General features: G+C 38.3%; 1 protein-coding gene across 1 annotated transcript in view; it reads right to left on the bottom strand.

Moving 5' to 3' along the window:
* The window catches only part of TMEM255B (transmembrane protein 255B), a 150,971-nt gene that overhangs the window by 9,912 nt on the left and 116,345 nt on the right, over positions 1-24,714 (bottom strand). Inside the window, exons 5-8 of the mRNA XM_007501236.3 lie at positions 23,799-23,879; positions 14,852-14,937; positions 4,466-4,625; positions 1,906-2,049 (exon numbers count right to left, since the gene is read on the bottom strand). Of these exons, the coding sequence (XP_007501298.1) occupies positions 1,906-2,049; positions 4,466-4,625; positions 14,852-14,937; positions 23,799-23,879 (471 nt within the window). The remainder of the gene's footprint in view (positions 1-1,905; positions 2,050-4,465; positions 4,626-14,851; positions 14,938-23,798; positions 23,880-24,714) is intronic.

The raw sequence follows: 24,714 nt of genomic DNA, 5'->3' as shown, positions 1-24,714 counted from the left end.
CCTTCTTCCTTCCTCCCTCCCTCCCTTCTCTCTCTCTCTCTCTCTCTCTCTCTCTCTCTCTCTCTCTCTCTCTCTCTCTCTCTCTCCCTTCCTTTCTTCCTTCCTTCCTTCCTTCCTTCCTTCCTTCCTTCCTTCCTTCCTTCCTTCCTTCCTTCCTTCCTTCCTTCCTTCCTTCCTTTTTCTCTCTCCCTTCCTTTCTTCCTTCCTTCCTTCCTTCCTTCCTTCCTTCCTTCCTTCCTTCCTTCCTTCCTTCCTTCCTTCCTTCCTTCCTTCCTTCCTTCTTTCTTTCTCTTCCTTCCTTCCTTTCTTCCTTCCTTTCTTTCTTTCTTTCTTTCTTTCTTTCTTTCTTTCTTTCTTTCTTTCTTTCTTTCTTTCTTTCTTTCTTTCTTTCTTTCTTTCTTTCTTTCTTTCTTTCTTTCTTTCTTTCTTTCTTTCTTTCTTTCTTTCTTTCTTTCTTTCTTTCTTTCTTTCTTTCTTTCTTTCTTTCTTTCTTTCTTTCTTTCTTTCTTTCTTTCTTTCTTTCTTTCTTTCTTTCTCTCTCTCTCTCTCTCTCTCTCTCTCTCTCTCTCTCTCTCTCTCTCTCTCTCTCTCTTACTAAGTAGTTCCAAGGTAGAAAAGTTGTAAGAGCCAGGCAATTGAGAATAAGTGACCTGAATGGGTTACACAACTAGGACATATCTGAGGTAGATTTGAGCCCCTGACCTCCCATCTCCAGGTTTAATGTATCTATAGTGTCAAAGCTGTGCCACTTAGTTACTATAGTAGGCAGAATCCTACTACAAGGGTTCTGCACCAAAGTTTTGCATAAATGAAAGTTTCTATTATGGAAAAAATCTTTGAGAGTCACTGATAAGGTTGATGAATGAATGCAACATTTATTGAGCACTTATTATGTACTGAGCATCATATAAAGCATTAGGGACACAAATGTGAGATAAATGCAAATTGCCCCTGACCTCAATGAGTAGGCTACATTCCAACTTGAAAAGTTATAGGAGGAGAAGGCAGTTGGGTAGCTCAGTGGATTGAGAGTCAGGCCCAGGGACAGGAGGTACTGGGTTCAAATTTAGCCTCAAACATGTTCTAGATGTATGACCCTAGGCAAGTCACTTGACCCTCATTCCCTAACCCTTACAGCTCTTCTGCCTTAGAACCAATACGTGGTATTGATTCTACCATTACCATAGAAAGAGGGTCCTGAAACCAGGGAGCATAGAAAGACAAAAGTGCTTGTGGAATTATGGGTAGGAAACAATAGTTATTTTTAATATTCAAGACTTCAGGTCTACTAAAAACTTTCTCCCTCATTTTCCCATACTAAGACTGAAATACCTGCCTCACCAATATCACAAAATAAATTGTTTAATAGTAGTATACTTTATTGTTAACACCTAGGGCATCCCATTACAGGATTCCAATATTTCTGGTCCTCAACTTTGGCAAGCCTCTAGGAAGAGTTGTTCATGGGCTATGGAAGCAGTTTCTTCTCTCTTGCTTCTGGATCTGCCACCAAATCACCAAACACTGGAAATGCCAAACAATCTTACACAGTGGCCCACTGAGCCCACTATTTGGTTCCTGACAAGAAGAGGCACCAAGGGAGGTTTAGTGAAAGACTGTTGTTGTCCATCACGATTTAATCCTCAAAAGTTAGAGATCTGAGTTCAGACTCCCTTTTCTTGATGCTATTGGCTTTGTCATCCATTAATTTAAGTAAACCTTAAAAGAGGATGAGTGATCTAAGCATCAAAGCAGGGGCATACCAAGTTCTTCCTCTTTACTCCTTTACCACTAGTGGCTTAAATGACTAATAAAAATATCCTTTTTTCTTCTTTTCTTTGGCATGAATGTATACTTGATTTTCTGCTAAGTGACTATTAAGAGCAAAATTTGAAGGTACTGTACCTGAAGAGGTAAAGGGTAGGATGAATAGGAAGGTAGTGGTGTTGTAGAAGGATAAAATCCTGCATATGTCAAGATCTGCTGGGCTGGATTGTAGAGAATTTGAGGAGGAGGTGCAGAACCGTAGGCCATTTGGGATAGGGGTACCTGGTTCAGAGAATGGAAAATGTGTTAACAAAATGCAATGTCACAGTGATTTGTTCCCTTCAACTCTTTCTCCAGAGAGATTAGAAAGAATCAATCAATCAACCAGGCATTAAGTGATTTTTATGTCCTTAGCAATGGACCTGCAAAGAATAATAGCTGCCATTTATACAGTACTTACTATGTGCCAGGTAGTGTGCTAAGCACCTTACAATTATTATTTCAATAGATCCTCATAATAATCCTGGTGCTCTGATTATCCCCACTTCATAGAAGAGGAAAATGAAGCAAACAGGGGTTAAGGGACTTGCCTGATTCGCACAGTAAATGTCTGAGGTTGGACTGAATTCAGGTCTAACAGACTCAAGGCCCAGCACTCTATCCACTGTGCTATGGTGGCAGGAGAAAGATGAACTAATTCTGACTAGGAAATTGAGGGAACTAAAGGACTTACACCAGCAAGTGGCAGTGGGAATTGAGTGAACCATGTCAACTATCTTCTGACTCAATTCTGGATTGATCTTTCTCTTTCTTTCTATTCAATTAAGAGTCTAATCCAATTTCTGTCTTGTGAGGAAACTTTAGTCAATGGTGGGAATTGTGAGAAAACCCATTTCACTGTTTGAACCTAGCCCTACATGGCTGGAAAGCTGGACAACTCCAGCCTGTTGCTTAGAGACCCTTAACTAAGGACCTAAACTATGCCAACCAGAAATCCAGTCAGATCCAAAGACATCTGATGCAAGGAATTTTCTCACAATTACACATCTCAAGAATTGAGGGGATTAGATTGGTTTCAATTTGTTATGCAATAGGCATGCATGGCTTAATAAATTGTTATGCTTGGAAGCTCAAACCTTTGTTTTCTTAGTCATTTCATCTTTCACATGCCACACAACCCATATAACTTATCTGAAAATTGGTCTCATGGTGTTTAATCAATTATTGTTTCCATCTTCCTTTAATTGAATACAGACCCTTGGAAGGGGGAAAGCAAGACACCTCTTTTTCTGATTTCAGGGAATTTACCTGTTTGTTCTCCCCCTTCTAATTTAGAAAAACTCTAATCTTTCCTCCAATTAGAAATGAGAGTAGCTACTTTTGCATCCTAGTTAATTGTTTTCTTTTAATTAATTCATCTTATTTAATTAATTGCGTTTAGTGCAAAAAAGCCTATCTCCCTCTGTATTTAGGGTCCAGTGCCAAAGCTGAGGAAGGCCTGGAACCGATTTGTTATGAAATTGGCATACATTGCTCAATAAATTGATATGTCCAAAAGATCAAATCTTTGTTTCCTCAGCCATTTTCTTTTTCACTCACCACACCACCTCGCTGCTTTTACAAATGTAAAACCTTCCCCATGTCCTCAAGAAATGTACAGTTTACCTCAGAACACAACACGTATGTGTACAGGTATAGACAACCTGGATAAGAGATAATGGGGGGGACAGGGTAAATATTTTTCACCTCTCTCAGATGAATTTTTCATATAATCTAATTATATATATACACACACACACACACACACACACACATATATATATATATATATGTGAGCTCTCTGGGAGCAGTGACATGTTTTTTCAAGGCATTTCATCTCTCACTATTAAGCACAATGCTTTATACAAAGTACCCACTTAACAAATGTAGTCTTAAATTAAACTTAGAGCACCAAGGGTTTTGTTGGTAGTTGGATCTTGAGTTTAACACCTATGCCTATACTCCACTCGAACCATGCTATCTTCTTCTTTGAGTAAACATTGTATTTTTCTACCTCTCTGTCTTCATTTGCACTGTTCTCCATACCTCCATCTCCATCTTTACCTGGTAAATTCCTAGTTATTTGTTGTCTTTTTTTTTTTCATTTTTTTCAATCACATCTGACTTTTCCTTACTCCATTTGGAGTTTACTTGGCAAGGATACTGGAGTGGTTTACCATTTCCTTCTTCAGATCATTTTACAAATGAGGAAATTGAGGCAAACAGGGTTAAATGAGTTTCCTGAGATCACACAGACACAATAAGTGTCTGATTTAGGATGTGATCTCATTAAGATGAGTCTTCCTGATTCCAAGTCCAGTGTTCTATCAATTTCTAGCTATGTTTATCAGTAAGATTAAGTTGAGTTAGATTATTTCTAAGGTCCTTTCTAGTTTTAAATATTTTATTTCATGATATTAAGCCCAACTCAAATGGTGCCAGCTCTGTGTGTGTGTGTGTGTGTGTGTGTGTGTGTGTGTGTGTGTGTGTGTATGGAGAGAGAGAGAGAGAGAGAGAGAGAGAGAGAGAGAGAGAGAGAGAGAGAGAGAGAGAGAGAGAGAGTTGGTTGGTTTATGTTCCTTCATTTGCATTCTGAACTAACATGAATAAAGTAATGGAGAAAGCAATGTAAGTCAAGAGAGAGGATCACCCAACTCACCATGTCTTTAAAGGCCCCCAGGACAGCTGCTGTGAGAATCCCCAGAAACAAACCAATGATGTTCAGCACTGTTGAGGTCCACAGCAAACGGTAAAGATGAACCACATCCTGACAGCCACTGACTCCAATAAATTCATAGTAACTGGTAGAGTGTTCTGTGCTGCAGGATGTAAAGGGAAAATGGCATCTGTATCTTCTAATTGTTTCAGATGAGAATAGTTGTTACACAAGCAACCAGTGACTAGATACACATTGAGTTTAGTATTGTAATCAACTATAACTTACAACAAAATCCATTTGATATACATTGTATGCCTTATATATTGTGCACATAATAACCAATCAAAAATGGTTGGCAGTTCTATTAAGTGACTACAAATAATATGACTTTAGTTTAATCATGAAAAGCAGCATGATATAAGGAATGGAGAACTACCCTTAAAATCAGGAAGACTTGAGTCTATATTCCACCTCTGACACCTCCTGCATATGCAACCCTGAGCAAGTTACTTACCAAGGGGTTTTTTACAACAGTGAACTCAATCCCATACACCACCATTCCCAGGTTCCCTCCTACCCAAAAATGAATCCCCCAGATCAAGCTTAAAATTATTCTCTTTCCCAAGTTAGTTTTTTTAGCATAGATAAATGTTATGGAAGCTGACAGCTCTCTTTCATATCATACCTAGAAATTCAGCATGAGGTGGTGCAGCCACAATGAATCAATCAGCTAATAAACCTTTATTAAGCACATATAATGTACCATATACTGTGCTAAGTTCTGGTGATATAAAGAAAGGCAAAAGTTGGTTTATATCCTTGAGGAACACATCTTGTTTTATGCAACCAATATGTTTCAAGACCCTTTGTACCAGTTGAAAATCGAGCATAATGGTGAACCCAATTATTTAATAAATATGTCTTATACAAACATATCTAATTTTATAACTTTTATTGAGCTTATCAAAACTAGCAGCCTCAGGACTCTTGTACTTTGGGGCCATTATTAATAACTAAATAGAGTTAATGAAACAAAGAGAATCACTGTTCTGATTCAGACAAACTGATGCAAGAGCTAATGTTTGGTGCAAAACAATGTAATGATTCACAGTAACACTTCTCAGGGTGGGAATGAGTGTGACTGGGTGAACTGCTGTGAGACTTTACAGAGTTTGGGGAAATGGTGCAGATTTAGCACGTAATTAATTTTTTAAATTATATATATTTTTCTGCCTTTTTTTTTGATTGCCAATCATGTATACCTTAATTCGTGTATAGAGTGTGCCTAAAATGAAGTCCTACCACAAAATGAGTCAACCTCAAATAAAAAGATCTGCATTCAAATCTTTCCTGTTGTACATACTGATGGTATGATTGCCTGACCTGTATGACATGAGGGAGTTTTCTCACTTGAGAGTTTCCCATAACAACAGAATTCATGAGGGCAGTTCTTATATTCCACATTCTTTTTTTTTTAATATATTTTATTTGATCATTTCCAAGCATTATTCGTTAAAGACATAGATCATTTTCTTTTCCTTACCCCCCACCCCCCATAGCCGACGCGTAAATCCACTGGGCATTAGATGTTTTCTTGATTTGAACCCATTGCTTTGTTGATAATATTTACATTAGAGTGTTCATTTAGAGTCTCTCCTCTGTCATGTCCCCTCAACCGCTGTATTCAGGCAGTTGCTTTTCCTCAGTGTTTCCACTCCCATAGTTTATCCTTTGCTTATGAATAGTGTTTTTTTCTCCTGGATCCCTGCAAATTGTTCAGGGACATTACACCGCCATTAATGGAGACGTCCATTACGTTCGATTATACCACAGTGTATTAGTCTCTGTGTACAATGTTCTCCTGGTTCTGCTCCTCTCGCTCTGCATCACTTCCTGGAGGTTGTTCCAGTCTCCATGGAACTCCTCCACTTTATTATTCCTTTTAGCACAATAGTATTCCATCACCAACATATACCACAATTTGCTCAGCCATTCCCCAATTGAAGGGCATCCCCTCATTTTCCAGTTTTTGACCACCACAAAGAGCGCAGCTATGATATATTCCACATTCTATATATGACTCAATTTTCATTTCACATATACATACTCATTTTTTTCTAAAACCTTTACCTTTTAGAATCAATACTAAATATATTGGTTCCAAGGCAGGAGAAGGGTAAAGGTTAGGCAATGGGGGTCAAGCTAGGAAGTGTGATATCAGATTTGAATCTAGGATCTTCTTTCTCTGGGCCTGATCTCAATCTACTGAGAGAGTGTGCTCTCTCTCTCTCTCTCTCTCTCTCTCTCTCATAATATTTTATTTTCCCCTATTACATGTAAAAACAATTTTAAACATTAATTAATCATAAACAGGATGTTAGAGTTTTATTAAAAAGAGAGAGATAATTCAGCAAATAAAACTGATTTTGCTTAAAAATAGAAATTCACATTGCATTGTTCATGGCAGTATTCTGACATAACTAATGCATTAAAATACATTTCATTAATTAATAGAATTTATGCTAAAATGATATGCTATATAATTTGATTTCTACATTATCACATATAATGCTAGTATATCTGTATTTATATGTTGTATATAAGTAATTGTATGTTTACATATAATTTATATTTAGGTATATATTTTTGTATATTTAAATCAATAAAAAGCTAGCCAACAATACAGATTTTTTTCAAACATTAATGAAAATTTACAATACTATAAAAAAATTTTTACTTTTTCCTCATTTTTTTCAGTAATAAAGTACCTTATGCAAAAACCAATATATCTTCAGCCACAGCAGCATATAAATTCTGCAGAGAGACTGGCTTCTGCCACTCAATGGGCAGCAAATATTCTCACAAGATCCTCTACCCATCTTCTTTAGCACAATACTTTGCAGTCAAAAAACTTTCTTCTTTTTAATGGCTTATACAGTAATTTTCTGCTAGGACTTCCCTGAGAGTTCTTGGGTGACCTTGGACAGTCATTTTCCCACTCTGTTTGAGATCTGCCTGATAGATACAGTAAGCTTTCCTTTTCAGATCTTCCAAAACCAAATTTTCCCAATCAGGGCAATTAGTTTTGAAGAAATTCTTAACCACACTGCAAGAATTCTTAATGAATTGTCTCCTGATATGGGCAATAGTATTCTCAGATAATATATCCATTTCTAATTGAACTTCAGCTACATCCACTAACCTGTCCAACTATGTTGCAGGTGACTCTCCAATCTCCTGTCTTATTCTCTCAAATTTAGATCAGTAGTCAGGTCGTTTTGAAGGGGCTTTCATAGCTTTTAGAATGGATTCCCAAGCTTGGTTCAGAAATCTATAAATGTCTACTGAATTCAATTCAGGTTCTTGAAAAGTAACAGGTCATGGGGTTAAATCAGCATTTCTGTGTGTTTCCTCAATGAATTGCTCCCTTTCCCTTCTGGTGAGCAATTCTTCCATCAATAAAGAAAAATCAGCAAAATCAGAGTCAAAAATTTTAATAGCCCATTTGAATTCCTTTATGACTTTATGGGGTTCACCATAAAAAACAAGGTGTACTCCATTTCTAAATCTAAATCAGATGAGGTAAATTGTTTGTGTGTTCTTATGTGTACAACCCCTACATCTGGTGTTACATAGGTCAATTCACACAAAGGAAACAATGAAGCCACCTTGCTATTTAATGCCTCATTTTCCCTATCAAGCCTAGAAGACTGTTGGGATGTTTCAGCACTCCCTTCAGTTTGTTGACCACTTTCATTAACCTTGTCATGTTTAACATCACCGTGACAACATTGTTCCATTTTATCCAATTTAGTTCAGGGTCCCTGAACACCATACAAACAACAGCTTTGAACACATACATTACAGCCAGTATATCCCATTTGAATTTGTAAAGACATCCACCAATAACTAATCCTATAGGCATATAGGAACATACCCTTTGCAAAGTGAGTTGCATGACTGGTATAAAAGCAGGCCATCCTAACACTTCATAACAATATCCTGGGATGACCACCAGAGAAAAGATGGTACCAATAGTAAATTGGTATATACAGCCTCTAACAGCCAAGTAACCATTATGGCCATATAGCAGGAGTACCCTGGAAACTGTAGGTTTAAATACAATGGCTCAGTAAAATTCCCTGCCACTGTGATATTTCAAAGGGACCCAGAGAAAAAACAAAAAACCTCTGCCAAAGGTCCACTTGCCTCCTGGCTTGATTGACAGTTCCTCCAGCAGCACAGCTAACCAGCTTCAGAATTCCACTGGCAGCCTGCCAAGGTTCTGAGCAGTTATTCCCTCCCAACTGGTTGACCAAACCTACTCCCAACTGGTTTCAAACTTTCCCACAGGCCCCAACTGACAACCTGGACCCACAGTAAGTTTGAACCAAAACCTTGATTTTAAAAAGGTTCAACACTATCTGGCATCACCAAACTGTAATGGGGGAGAGGGAGTTGTTGGGAGGTGTGTTCAGATGGGATATCAATGAATTACTGTGGAACAGTATCAGGATTTCCAACTGTGGGTTGAGGGGCCTAACAGTTAGCCCTGACCAGGCCAGAGCCTGATCTGGGACCAGTACATAGATTTACTCAATCACAGAGCTGGATATAGTAAATGGACGCTGTAATTTATTTCCAGAGAGAGGGGGGGTTTGAAGGGTTCGGGAAATTCCTGTCACTAGTTTACTAGTTTCAAAACCCAGGTCTAAACCTCCTCTGGGAGGGTCTTTAGAGTTTGAATAGACTACATTATCACCTTCTCCTCTCTGATCTATAAGCCCAATCCCTGTTCTAAATAACCTGCACTAAACCCCTCTCTTGGTTATTTCTAGAGGTGATGGACTGTGACAGATTTGGCAGGGCCCAGGGTCGGTCCCAGGTCCAAATGCATGCAGACCTTGGCTTACTGACAGTGCAGGATCACAGAGTTCTTCTCCCAAGGAAAACACAACAACAGGATCACAGCAAGGCCAGCAAACAGATAGCAAAGCAGGAAAGGATCAGCAACCTCAGGACAAGCAGCCACCATCCCCAGGCTACACCCAGAGAGAGACAACCAACTACTCCTCAGTTCCAGCATCACCCTTCCTTCCAGCATTCCAGAATCTTTCCCTGTAGGTCCCATGCATCTGCCCTCTGCAAACCTTCATTTCCTTACTAAATTTATCTCTTCTTCACAACAGGAGTTTGGACTAGATGGCCTCTAAAAGTCCCTTTGGGCTCAAAAACTGTGACCTTATAATCAATCCCCAGGGCAGCTCCTCAAGAAATGATCTCATGGAACACTCCAGTTTTGATGGGGCAGGTGAGCTTGCCTTTCTGCCTTAATAATTTCCACCTTAATATTCTTAAAAGGCAGGAAGATATAGTGAATAAGATACTGAGCTATGAGTTAAGAAGTTCTAGATTCAAATCCTACCATTGATGCTTATTTGTTTTTTTAGTTGTTTTTTTTTTAGCCAAATTATCAATTTTATTTTCTGTGTTCCTTACTATCTTCTGTTTGGTGGTTATCCATAGATTTGACACATAATTTTTTCCTTGCTCCTCTAATTTTAACAAGCATATTTTTCCTTTTTTTAAATTTTAAATTAATTTATTTAGTCAATTTAGAACATTATTTCTTGGTTACAATAATCACATCATTTCCCTCCTTCCCCTCCACCCACCCTTGCCACAGCCAACATGCAATTCCACTGGGTATGACTTGTCCTTGATCAAAACCTATTTCCATGTTGTTGGTGTCTGCATTAGGATGTTCATTTAGAGTCTACCTCCCCAGCCATATCCCCTTGACCCATGTATCCAAACAGTTGTTTTTCTTCTGTGTTTCTACTCCTACAGTTTTTCCTCTGAATGTGGATAGTGTTCTTTCTTGTAGATCCCTCCAAGTTGTTCAGGATCACTGCATTGCCACTAATGGAGAAGTCCATTACATTCAATTGTACCATGGTGTATCAGTCTCTGTGTACAATGTTTTTCTGATTCTGCTCCTCTCACTCTGCATCAATTCCTGGAGGTTATTCCAGTTAGGTTTTGAAAGGATGTCTCATCATTGTCATTTTCTTCAATGAAGTTATTAATTGTTTCTATGATTTGTTCTTTAACTAACCGGTTTTGGAGAATCATATTGTTTAATTTCCAATTAATGTTTTATTTACCTCTCCATGTACCCTTACTAATTATTATTTTCATTGCATTGTGATCTGAGAAGGTTGCATTTATTATTTCTGCTCTTTTGCACTTGTTTGCAATGTTTTTATGCCCTAAATACATGGTCAATTTTTGTGAATGTACCATGTGCTGCTGAAAAGAAGGTATATTCCTTTTTGTCCCTATTTATTTTTCTCCACATATCTACTAACTCCAATTTTTCTTAGATTTCATTCACTTCTCTTACCTCTTTCTTATTTATTGCTTGGTTTGATTTATCTAGTTCAGATAGAGGAAGATTCAGGTTTCCCACTAGTATAGTTTTTCTATCTATTTCATCCTTGAGCTCCACTAGTTTTTCCTTTAGAAATTTGGATGCTATGCCATTTGGTGCATACATGTTGAGTGCTGATATTTCCTCATTGTCTATACGGCCTTTTATCAGGATGTAATTACCTTCCCTATCTCTTTTAATTATATTTATTTTTACTTTGGCTTTGTCAGATATCATGATCGCGACTCCTGCCTTCTTTTTATCAGTTGATGCCCAATAGATTTGACTCCATCCTCTTACTTTCACCCTATGCATATCTATCTTCCTCATGTGTGTTTCTTGTAGACAGCATATGGTAGGGTTTTGGATTCTAATCCACTTGGTATTCATTTGCGTTTTATGAGCAAGTTCATTCCATTCACATTCAGAGTTATGATTACCTGCTGTGTATTTCACAGCTTTTTGATTTCTACTCCTAGTCCTGCCTTTTCTTCTTTCACTATTTCCTTCTACACCAATGTTTGTTTTTAATCAGCCCCCCTAGTTCCCACCCTTATTTTACTTCCCTTTCTACCCCCATACCTTCTTATTCCCACCCTTATTTTCTTTGCATTCTTTTTAAACTACCCCCACCCTCTCCATCCCTTGTACTGCTTCCCTCCCCACCAGTCCATTTGTTACCCTTCTACTTCCCTATAGGGTGCAAATCTATTCTCTGCCCCAATTGATTGGATTGTTCTTCCCTCTTTGGGTCAATTTCAAAGCATAAAAGAGTTGAGTATTTCCTATCTCCAACCTTTTTACCCTTTCAGTGTATTGATGTTCTCCCCCTTCCCACCATGAGCTTCTTTGTGACATATAAATTTACCCCCTTTTGTTTCTTTTCCCATTTCTTTTAGTATTAACCTCTTTTTTAGTCCTAGTTGTACAGATATATACATATATATAAACACATGTATATGTATTTATGCATACATATATCTATATATATATTTATGTCTTGGAATTTCATCCTATACAGTTTGTCACTGTTCCCTCTAAGTGTAATTCTTCTAGCTGCCCAAGTGATAGTAACAATTTTTAAGAGTTAGCAATGACATCTTTTCTTATAGGAATACATATCGTTTTAACTTATTGGGTCTCTTAAAGAAAGTTTGTTTTTTTGCTTTGTTTTGTTTTGTTTTTCTTTTTCCCTCTTTTTAAAATTACCTTTTGATGATTCTCTTGAGTTCTGTGCTTGGGCATCGAATTTTCTATTCAGGTCTGGTCTTTTCTTTATGAATCCTTGGAAGTCTATTTTATTGAATGACCATACTTTCCCCTCTAAGAATATAGTCAGTTTTGCTGGGTAGTTGATTCTTGGTTGTAGACCTAGTTCCCTTGCTTTTCAAAATATCATATTCCATGCCTTTTAGTTCTTCAGTGTAGATGTTGCCAGATCTGTTATCTTCACTCTGGTTCCATGATATCTGAATGACTTCTTCCTGGCAGCTTGTAATATCTTTTCTTTGGTCTGATAGTTCTTGAATTTGGCTATAACATTCCTGAGTGTTGTCAGTTGGGGATTAAGTACAGGAGGTGATCTGTGGATTCTTTCAATCTCCCCTTTTTCCTCTTGTTCTAGAATATCAGAGCAGTTTTCTTGGATAATTTCCTATAGTATTATGTCCAGGCTTTTTCTTTTGTCATGATCTTCTGGTAGACCAATGATTCTTCAATTGTCTCTCCTGGAATGATTTTCTAAATCTTCTGTTTTGTGAATGAGATGCTTCATATTTTCCTCAATTTTTTCATTCTTTTGGTTTATAAAACATTATAGTGTCCTGCTGCCTTTTGAAGTCACTTGATTCTAGTTGTTGGATTCTGGTTCTTAAAGGCTGGATTTCATCCCTGGCTTTTTGGTCATTCTTCTCCTTCTGGTCTGATTTTCTTTGGAGATCATCTTTTATTCTCTTTACCTCAACTTTCATCTCCTTTGCCTCACCTTTCGTCTTCTTTGCCTTGTCTTTCATCTACTTTTCCTCATTTTCAAGCTGGTTGATTTTGGCTTTCAAGACACTCTTTTCTGTTTCCAGATGACTTATCTTATTTTTTAAATTGTTTTCCCAATTGTCATCAGCCTCTTTTAATTGTGTTTTGAATTGTATTTTGAGTTCTTTCAAAGCCTTTGTCCAATTCACTGGGTTTTCTGGTTTATTGCTTGGTGTTTCCTCCTTCTCTGTTCCATTTGCTCTTTGTTCATTGCCTGTATAGAAGCTGTTGATTGTAATTTCTTTTTTCTTTTTCTGTTGTTTACTCATATTTACCCCTTCTTTACTTCCTGCAGTTGTCTGTGCTCTTGCTCCTCTTTTTTTTTGTTTGTTTTAGGGTTTTTTGTCAGTCTCTTCTCTTGGAGCTTTGTCAGGAGATCTCTCAGTGCAGTCTGTGGGGGAGGGGTGTTGGAGCTTGAGTTTTCCTGACCTCTGAAGACTTTTGATGGAATTAAGTTCAGCTGGGTTGGGCTGGATATGCCCTGAGACCAAAACCTCAGGGAAGGCTAGAGCAATATGGAGGGTCTCCACCACTCTGACCAGGCTGCCTGCTTCCTTCCCCACCACCTGTGTTTGACACTCTGAGCCTGGCATAGCCCTGCCCATAAGGTACTCCCTCCAGACCAGTGCCTTTGCCCACCCAAAGGTTCCTGCTGCCGCTGGAAGCTTAGCGCTCTATGTGTGGGGTGAGGGGTCCTGGGACTATCCTTCTCCCTTCCACTTAAACCTGAGTGTTCTTGAATTCCGGCTTTTGGGAGGGGGGGCATACCTTTTGAATTGAGTACAGCAGGAGGGTTCCTTGGCTCTGTCTTGTTGTTAGGTTTGATTTTCAGTCTCCTAGGAGCATTTGGTTTGTAATTGCTAAGGAAGGGTTTTCAGAGGTCTGAACTTTTGCTGCCTCTACCCTGCCATCTTGACTCCACCTCTGACACCTATTTGTTGACTGAGCTTGAGTAAATCTCTCAATGTCTATATACTTCAGGAAACTCACTAGAACTTACCTACCAAGGCTTAGACAGCTATAAGCTTTTATCTTGATCAAAGGGAATCCCCATATGGAAAATTCCATAAAGAAGGCACACCTTCTTTTTGTAAGTGGAGCATTGTGGGGCAGGGGGAACAGTGTGGTTTTGTTGTTGTCATTTTTTGTTTTACCATTTGTCAAGTTCACATTGGGCAAGGTGACTGGCTGTCTGACCCTGAAGAAATCACTTAACCTGCTTGCTTCAATTCTTCATTTGTAAAATGAGTTTGAGAAGGAAATGGCAAACCATTCCAGCATCTTTGCCAAGAAAACTCTAAATAAGGTTGTGAAGAGTCAGACATGACTGAAATGACTCAAAAATCAGATCACACCATCAGTAAAAGCAGGAAAATTTGAAAGGTCATTCATTTGCACATTTTTAATTATAAACTCATCTGGAAAATGTATGGGATATCCATAGAAGAAATAAAACTCCTGGTCTACAAGATGGCAACTACACTGTTGAGGTCTTACCACGATATCCAGTAAACATCCCTTACAATTCTAGAACCTATGAACTCAGTGAGCCTATGCTCAGTGTGTAGGGGTCTACCTGAAGATAGCATAGCTTCTTCCTGGTCTTCTGCAAGGACCCAGCCTTTTCTATTTGCTTATTGTACTGCCAAGGAGAACAGCAATAATCTGCCATACCTGGAATCAAGCCTATAGTGGCACCAAGGGAAGCTGCCCAGCCAGCTCCTCAGAGAATGACCAATTCTATATTGAAAAAGGACCTGGCAGGGTTGAAACAGGCAGGGAGAACAGAGATGGATGCAATCTGACTGTTTTTGAAGCAAGTAGCAGTGGAAGTCATTTAGCTAGTCCTCAATCACTTTCCTGAGATGCTAGGAGGGTGTATGTGAGAGAAGGGTGGTGGGGTATGGGGAGAGGGCACTTACTTCTCACAGTTGTATAAGTCACAGCAATAACATGTATTACTTTTCACTTTTAGCTGGCATTTGCTAGTCAAGGAGTGACAGGTGACCTGTAAGCAAAGAAAACATTTCAGTTATGTCAACTGTTTCCATCTTTGTCACACATCCTACTCTGCTACAGAAAAAAAGTAATTGCTAAAACAATAAAAGGGCAAAATGACAAATGTTAGAGGGGATGTGGAAAACTGGGAAGACTAATACACTATTGATGGAATTGTGAACTGATTCAACCATTTTGGAGAGTAAACTGGAATTATGCCCAGGAAGTTATAAAACTGTGTGTACTCTGACCCAGGAATACCACTATAAATTCTGTTTCCTAAAGTGATCAGGAAAAAGGGAGAAGCATTTATATATTCTAAAATATCCATAGTAGTGAACTGGAATGACCTCCAGGAACTGATGCAGAGTGAGAGGAGCAGAACCAATTGTACACAGAGACTGATACACTGTGGTACAATCAAATGTAATGGACTTTTCTACTAGTAGCAATGCAATGATACAGCACAATTCTGAGGGACTTATAAGAAAAAATGCTATCCACATTCAGAGGAAGAACTGTGAGAGCAGAAACACAGAAGCAAAACAACTGCTTGATCACAAAGGTCAGTGGGTATATGATTGAGGATGTAGACTCTAAATGATCACCCTGGTGCAAACATTAATAATATGGAAATAGATCTTTATCAATGGCACATGTAAAACCCAGTGGAATTGTGCATCAGATATGGGAGGGGACTGGAGAAGGGGAGGGAAACCATGGGAAAATATTCTAAATTAATTAATTAAATAAAACTTTCTCAAGAAAAATAAAATAAAATGAAATATCCATCTCTGTGTAGTGGCAAAGAACTGGAAACTGAGGGAATGCCCATCATTTGGGAAATGGCTAAACAAGTTGTGGAATATGATTGTGCCAAAGGAAATGAAGAGCATGTTAACTTTAGAGAAATATAGAAAGACCTACATGAAATTATGGAAAGTGAAATGAACAGAACCAAGAGAACATTATATTCAACAAAGAAATATTGCTTGAAGAATGACTTTTCTGTGTCTATCTCCAGCGAAAAAAATGGATAAATTAGAAACAAGTAAGACATAATTTTATATATACACATATATTTTGGTAAAATGTTGCTTTCTACAGTGTGGAAAGGTAGATGATACCTAGGAATTTCAATGTGACAAAGAAATAAATAAATTAAAAAAAAATTTTTTTAAGGTAGCACCTTCAGCTTCCCACACATCAGGAATTTCTACCTACTTAAAGATATCAAAGTTTTCTTTCAAGGGAAATGCCTATTAGCTCCTTTACTCTTTCTACCACCTTGAAAACTTTGCTGTTCCCCCTTTCCCTTTTATCCAGAAAACAGTAAGCCTAATTCTCTGGGAGAAAACAGGCAGGAAAAAAACAACCACGACCAAATTGGAGGACAAGCTCTTGGACAAAAACAATGAAAAAGCCCATTTAAACAGACTTGAGAAAGCAGAGAGACATTGGGATGATCTAAGTGCTTTCAAATTACATGCTTCATCCAGGTAATAAGTCATCTTAACGGCCCTTCTGTCATTTTTATTTATCGAAGACCACTAATTGTCATATAGTACAAGTAGATTATCTCTAGACCATTTCTGCCTATGGGAGCTGCAGAAAGAATGGGAATGCCTTTGATACTAACATGACTTTACAGAATGCCACCCCCAAGTCCAACTTTCCTATGTTTCCAAGTCCATTTGACAAGAAGAGAAAATAATATTGTGAAAACACTTTCAAGAGAGGCACAGCATGTGTTGTTGCCCTTCAGTTGTTTTCAGTTGTGCCCAACTCTTCATGATCCCATTTGGGGTTTTCTTTGGCAAAGATACTGGAGTGGTTTGCCATTTCCTTCCCCAGGTCTTTTACAGATGAGGAGTTGAGACAGAGTTAAGTGACTTGACCAGGATCACATAGCTATTAAGTGTCTGAGGCTGGTTTGAACTCACAAACATAGTCTTCTTGACTCCAGACCTAGCACTCTAGACACTTTACCACGTAGTTGCCCATAGAGTATATAGTGTAAAATGAAGGGGTTAGACTTCAGGACCTCTTAGGTCCCTTCCTAGCCTAAAATCTATGTCCCTATAGTCCTACGACTACAAAGATTCTGCTTGTTAAGGGGAATCTTTCAGAGGCTTTCGGCACCATCTTCAGCGGTCCTTGAAAAGCTATTCTGTATTGGAAGACTTATATGAAGTGATGCAAGGTGAAGAAAGCAGAATCTAGACAAGAGTACACAGTGATGATAGGCACCGAGAAGTATTGTTATTCATTTCATTAACACGTTGTTACTCATTTTATTTAGCTTGAATCTTAGAGTAGAATCTTATCTCATAAGATCTGTTCCCTGGGAAACATTTTAGTAAATAGGTAAAGAATTTAATTAGAAATGGGAGACAGCTGAGTGGCACAGAGACAAATACAGACCCAAATAGCAATAATTAGATTGTTTGAAAAGTTCCTCTGAGAGAGATAAAAACTGTTTACCCTGCCCCCCATGATCTCTATCCATGCTGTACATCCACCTGTACACATACGTGTTGTGCCCTGAGGTAAATTGTACATTCCTTGAGGACAGGGTTTTCTTTTCTTAGGGAGTGGCACAATGGAGGCGGGGCTCTACCTACAAATCAGACCTCAGACACTAACTGTGTAACCCGTGGAAAGTCGGATAACTTGTCTGCTTCAGTTTCCCCATATGGGAAAGATAATAATGCCCATCTCCCAAAGTTGTTGTGGGCATAAAAAGAAATAACAGTTGCAAAGTGCTTTATAAACCTTTAAATGCTACATAAGTGCTAGTTATTATTTTTAAATTTTTTTTACATGTCTTAGAATTGATACTAAGTATTGGTTCCAAGGCAGAAGAGTGGTAAAGGCTAGACAAGGGGGGTTAAGTGACTCACCCAGGATCATTATTACTATTAAAATTATTAGAGGCAATGTGGCTAGTTTGGAAGCAATTAATATGACCCAGAGAGAGGGGACAGATGTGATAGATTTTTGTGGTTACTAGTACATGCTAAATAAGATGACCAATGATTGACTGTGGGGAAAAGGAAGAGAAAAATTATTTGAGCATGATCCCAAGGTTTCTTGACATTCTGGGTGAATGGGGTTCTTAATATTCTATCGTGTCATACATAGATCCCTTTGGTGGTCTGGTAAAGCCTATGGCCGACTGCTCAGAATCATGTTTTTAAATACCTCCAACCAAATTCCTCTGATGACAAGGGGGATCCAAGATTAGTGTAGAGATGCCATTCCCCCCTCCACAGGACCCTGGAAATCTGAATGAGGACCTCAGACAAAGAATATCTGTTTTCAAGTGAGTTCAGGCCTTAGCGGTAAGACAATGAACTAGGTCATCTTTAATAAGGCCCCTTTCCAACTCTAGGAGGTTATGACTTTGAGTCTTCCCTCTTTTCAAGATGGTATTTATTCTGGGAACATTAAGTTGTAGGTGTGCTGTTGTTTGGGAGACAATGTTATGTGGTAAAAGATAAAGGGAAGGGAAGTGCAACAAGCCCAAGAGAAATAACTCCCTTTTCGTGTGACCCATGACTAAAGAATTCCATGATTCCTAGATATATAAGAATCACCATAAGAACACTAGCATTTGAAAAGACTTTGTTTTAGAGAAATGTTGGGTGGCTGGGAGAAGTGTATTATGAAATTTCCCATAGATAACCCTACATCTGCTCTTGTTCCAATTCAATTTGGGGTTCAGCTTATTGTTCTTGCACAGTGTCTGTCCTAGTTATGTATTCTGAAATGTCAAATCTATGGATCATCTCGACTGTTGCATTTCATAGCTTAGACTATAGGCATTTTTCAACTACTCAGCCTTTCCTGTTAGGGCAATTAAGCCATCCTCTTTGGAATGATCATGAATCTCATTTAAGAATCTCTGTAATGTTTCAAGGCTTTAAGCAATTGGTACAATGTCATCCACTAACAGGAACATCTGGAAAACCTCCCACTCTGTGGGGATTTCCAATTCTATTTAGTCTTTACAAGGGACATCCTTCATGATAGTGACAAACATCTCTGGCAAACATTAAATGTTTTGTTTATATTCTGCTTGACCTTAATGATAAGAGTCATCAAACAATTACCACTGTTGTTGAACATCATCAAGATGATCTTAACATATGCGTGGCTGAAACCTTGTTTGATGAGAACCTTTAAGGTTCCACCTTAAAGTTCTACTGAGACAATTTCTTTTAGAAGTCAACAAACAATTGGAAACATCCAGGTGGCACAATGGATAGAGTACTGGACTTGGAATCAGGAAGACTCATCTTCCTGAGTTCAAATCTGGCCTCAGATACTTACTAGCTATGTGACCCTGGGCAAATCACTTAACTGTTTGCCTCAGTTTCCTCATCTATAAAATGAGCTGGAGAAGGAACTGTCAAATCTCTACTGTATGTTTGCAAGAAAGCCCCCAAATGCAATCACAAAGATTCAAATGGGGCTGAAACAACTGAACAACAAAAACAAAGAAAAATAAGTGAGAAAATAGCCATAGGAGTTCATAGTTATTAAAATACTTTCAGTTGTAGGAGGGTTTTCCCCTCCAATGGTAATACTGTTTGTAATTTTTAGCAATTATCTGAATTCTTTCCCCCACATAGTTTCCCTCCAGACATCCCCCCCAGATATTTTTCAGATATTTTAAGAATCAATCCCTCAACAGTTTCCAAATTGTACCACCTCCACAATTTGGAACTATGGCCAAAGGGTGCTAAAAGACTGTCTGTTCTTTGATCTAGTCATAACACTGCTGGGTTTGTACCCCAAAGAGATCATAAGGAAAAATACTTGTATAAAAATATTCATAGCTATGCTCTTCATGGTGGCAAAAAATTGGAAATTAAGGGGATTCCCATCAATTGGGGAATGGCTGAATAAATTGTGGCACATATTGGTGATAGAATGCTATTGTGCAAAAAGGAATTATGAACTGGGGGAACTCCATGTGAACTGTAACGACCTCCAGGAACTGATACAGAGTGAGAGGAGCAGAACCAGGAGAATATCGTACACAGAGACTGATACACTGTGGTGCAATCGAATGTAATGGACTTCTCCATTAGTGGCAATGCAGTGATCCTGAACAACTCAGAGGGATTTACAAAAAAGACCACTATCTACATTCAGAGGAAAAATTGTGGGAGCAGAAACACAGAAGAAAAACAACTGCGTGGATTGAGGGGGTTATGATTGGGGATGTAGACTCCAAATGAACATCCTAATGTAAATATCAACAACATGAAAGAAGTTTTTGACCAAAGACACATGTAAAACCCAGTGGAATTGCATGTCGGTTCTGGGAAGGGGTGGAGGCAGGGGAGATAAAGAATATGATTCTTATAACCAATGAATAATGTTCTAAATTGACTAATTAAATAAAACTTTTAAAAAATTAAAAAAATTAAAAAACCAATTGTACCACCTCCAACTTGAACTTCACTTTCAAGTACTGTTCTACTGTTCTTTCCATCTTTGTTTTCTATGATGTTATTTCTAGTTGTTCATATAGCAAACTGGGGTTTATGATGCTAGAGTCAAAATTTAGTGGCTTCAAATGTCATCAATGGAGAGATGATTCCTTTTAGAAATATTAGATCCCCCCATTTCCACATTTATTATATTTCCATAGTTTCATACTAAATGCTGTCTTGATTTAGTTTTACAAAAAGTTTCTGCATACTTGTTTTTCTCCTTCAACATTTCTTACTCCTTTACAATATTACTCATAATCTCCTACCATTCTTCTCCATAATTTTTTCAAATAAATTTATACCTAAACTGGCATTGCCCTTGACTACTATCTTGCTACTTTGCAAAAGGATTATGTTTGAAAGCTGAGGTAGGTCCTACGCTCAAGAGAACTCCTCATTGTGGTGATTGCCTTTTATAATTCAAACTTACAGGAAAGAATGGTATTCTCTCTTCATATCTGCTTGTTTATCTAGTTCCCATTCATCAGCATATGTGATTTATTTAAATGGGTAAGATTAGGACAGTTCTAAATTATACATAGTTAATAGAAATCAGAGAAGGTAGACAGGTGAGAATATAGTCCAGATAATTCAGAGAATGGACTGAGCTCTCTCATTGGGAGCAAGATATCTCAATGCAACCAAGAGAGAGATTCCCAAATCTCATTGAAGAGGGAATTCCTTTAGTCCCTAGTGAAGCAAGCAAGGGAGAGTGACATGATTGAGTGCTAACCCCTCTACATACTGGCTTCTTCCCAGAGTCTCACTCCATTTAGAGACCGGAAGGGAATCTGGAAACATGTCTTCTTTCTCAAAGCTGGGAATCCAAAGATTAAGATCTCTCTTCTCTCTTAAACTCCTGCCAACCCCACCCCTCACCAGACATGGAGTGGTACTGAGTAATTGATATCCACTACTGAAAGTACTATTTCGTCCTGAAAAGATGATGATCTACTATTCCCAGACAACAGATCCAGAAATAACTCCCATATCGATAATCTGATGTCTGTTTTTTCCCTTCTTCTTCCATAAGATTTAGCAAATGAGTTTACATCCTAAACTGATACTGTACTTAGCTGCCATATCTCTCTCCTTGGCAAGGGGTTCAAATGTTTAGACCTACTGGGTTAAGCAGTAGTAGTTACAATAGTAATAGTAGTAGTAACAATAAAAATAATAATAAATTATAACTCAGCTTTCAAAAGGGAATTTTCAAGTAGAAGCCAAGAAGGAGACCTGGGATTGAGTCAGGAAAGAACTCTGCTTTCTCCAAAGACCAAGGGAGCTAAAAGAAATGATAATGATAAAAAGTAAATAAAGGCCAAAGAGCAATGAGTGACAGAATAATTCAATGGGCTAGGCTTTAGGAGGAACTTTTATTTGATTGGATGAAAAAGGGAGAATCTGGGAAAGGATGATCAGTGTTTGAAAGATGTAAATTTTTACCTGTATTGTGAATGTGGGCAACCCAACCTCTCTAAGTCATTTTCTCATCTATAAAATGGGAATAACATTTGCAATACCAACCCTGCAGATTTGTTTTATAAAGGAAATACTTGGTGAAACTCAAAGTGATTTTTGTTACTGTTGGGTCATTTCAGTCATGTCTGACTCTTTGTGATCTCATTTGGGGAAGATCCCAGATTGGTTTGCCATTTCCTTCTTTAGCTTATTTTACAGAAGAAGAAATGGAGACAAACAGGGTTAAGTGACTTGCCTAGGAACATACAGCTAACTAATGTCTGAGGCCGTATTGGAAACTAGGAAGATTAGTCTTCTGGACTCCAGGTCTGGCACTTTATCCACTGTGATACCTAGCCACCCCCAAAGTGATTTAGAAATATGCTTGTTTTTTAAAACTCATCCTTCCTCTCCTAATAACAGCTCTAGTACATTAGGACAAGGACTAAGGAAATGAGGTTAAGTGACTTGCCACGGGTCACACAGCTAGAAAGCGTCTGAGGCCATATTTGAATACAGGTATATCTGCTTCTCTATCCACTGTGCCATGTTGCTGCATTGTAATTTGTTTTTTCATTTATTTTCTGGACCTGTGATTTCATTAGCATCGGGAGCATTATTCTACCACAGCAGATCAATAACTATTCTTCAACTCATAGCCTTAAAAGTTTGCTGGAGACCAGGAAAACTTAAGTGGCTTGCCCAGATTCACAGTCAGTTGTTTATCAGAAATAAGACTTGAGGCCAGGTCTTCTTAACAGCGAGTCTAGATTTGTATCTGTTCTGCCACTCTGTCTCTATTATTATTATACAGAATTTGCACCTCAAGATTTCTCCACATTATAATAAGGAGTTTGTGTGCTTTAATATGACTAGATGCTCCACTCTAGTAAACACAGAAGGGATGACCCTCTAAGGGCAATTAAGAGGAGAAGAAAATGTATCCCAAGACCTCATTCCAAGAGAACACTCTTGGGACCTTGAAATGATGGAACCCTGCTAATGAGCCTTCTTTGGGGGACCCCCATGGGAGCCATTTTGCATCAAAGCACAAGATTCCGGTTTAGCATTCTCCCCTTCCCTCCCTACAACTAAGCCCCTATACACATGAGTTTCAAAACATCTATTCTCTGAAATACTCTATCAAGAAGTTTGATGCAATTCCAGTGGTTTCTTCAGAGCCAAAGAACAAATTGTGAAGAAGGACATCTGGCTTCCCATAAACCACGGGGTCATTTGTTTTCCATTCTCCTTTCCATGAATCCCTCTTCCTCTTTTGTTTGTAGCAGGTTGACTAGCCTATGTTAATTCAAACTGACAGACATAGCAATAGACAGCAAAGAAGCAAAAGAAAGGAACCAAAAAGCCAAGCACAAATGTCTTATGTTTCAAGAGGAAATGCATTAATGTTTTGTCATGTACTTTATTATTTCTGGCATTTTAATGTCTCTGGAAATGGAAAAAAAAATCACTATGCAGAATATTGACATTCTTGGATGGTGGAAGGTCAATATGTTGGTTGTTAGAGCATCTTAAGCCAATGTAAATTTATTGACTTAGCTCTTTATTGCAATATGTAAAATCAGGAAAAAATAAATAATAATGATGCCCATAGAGAAAGTCATATGGAACTGAACAAATGAATTTCCAGGAGACCGCGATGTACCAGAGAAGGAATGTGAATAATTGTATTGCCAAAATAAATATAATTGATTTTTTTAAGCTAGCTAAAAAAAATCAACTGTAGAAAATAAATCATCCACCATGACAAAAGTTAGAGGGAGCAGGAACTTGCTAAATTGTAATATTCCAGTTTCTTTTAGGGAGGAACACAGGGAAATGTGTTAGACTTGTAAAGTTACCAGCACATGAAGCAAAAGAACTACAGGGTGCTTTTGTTTACCTCGGTCTGGTAGACGTCATATAAGAATCCTACTCCACTTGAATAAAACTGGCACCTTCCAGTGTTGAGAGGCCTTGGCTCCTGGGGGCAAATAAATGAATAAACATCATTGGATAAAATTGCTTTCATATCTAGTCCAAGAATTGCCATGGATAACATTAGCTTAGCCAACCAGCCACTGAGACACCATTTCTCAACTTTAAAGAAAAAGTTGCCAAAGTAGACAAGGGTGGGACTGAGGAAGAGTGCTACTGTTCCCATAACCATTAAACTCTCTCCAGAATCTAGCTTAGCAGAGTGCATTAGAGGGAGAAGATCACAGTGTCCCGGTCGACTGTTCTAGGGGGTGGGGGAGAAGAGCAACAACAACATCTGCCTCTTCCATCGGTCCAACATGATTTAGATACAGGGAGATGAATCTTCTGCCCTCTTGAGATTCCTTTCTATGATTTTTACACCAATGCCCCACTATTTTATCTAGAAGACTGCCAGTGGAAATACAGGAATCACCATGCCATATGTAACATTTCTACTCATGAAAAATAAATAACAACATAGCAATGATGGTAAGAAATAGGTTGAGGCAAGATTTCTCCAGAGCATAGTTTACGAACTCTGAGAAACTCTTATGAATCCTTTCAAGACCCAGAGACAACATTCCAAAAATTAGGACTTTGCCACATAAGTGACAGTGTTGAATGAACATTTAGAGGACGGGATTCACCACCAGTAGCATACAATGGACTGTGCTCTAAGACAGAGGCTATCTTTTTTAAAAGCCTTACTTTCCATCTTATAATCAGTACTATCTATTGGTTCCAAAGCAGAAGAGCAGTAAGGGCTAGGCAATTAGGGTTATGTGACTTACCCAGGGTCACACAGCTAGAAAGCAGGAGCTATATTTACCTTAATTCTA

Source organism: Monodelphis domestica, chromosome 8 (genome assembly GCF_027887165.1).
Source record: "Monodelphis domestica isolate mMonDom1 chromosome 8, mMonDom1.pri, whole genome shotgun sequence".
Classification (NCBI taxonomy): domain Eukaryota; kingdom Metazoa; phylum Chordata; class Mammalia; order Didelphimorphia; family Didelphidae; genus Monodelphis; species Monodelphis domestica.
Note: the sequence above shows the minus strand (reverse complement) of the source record. Positions and strands in the feature narration are given on the sequence as shown.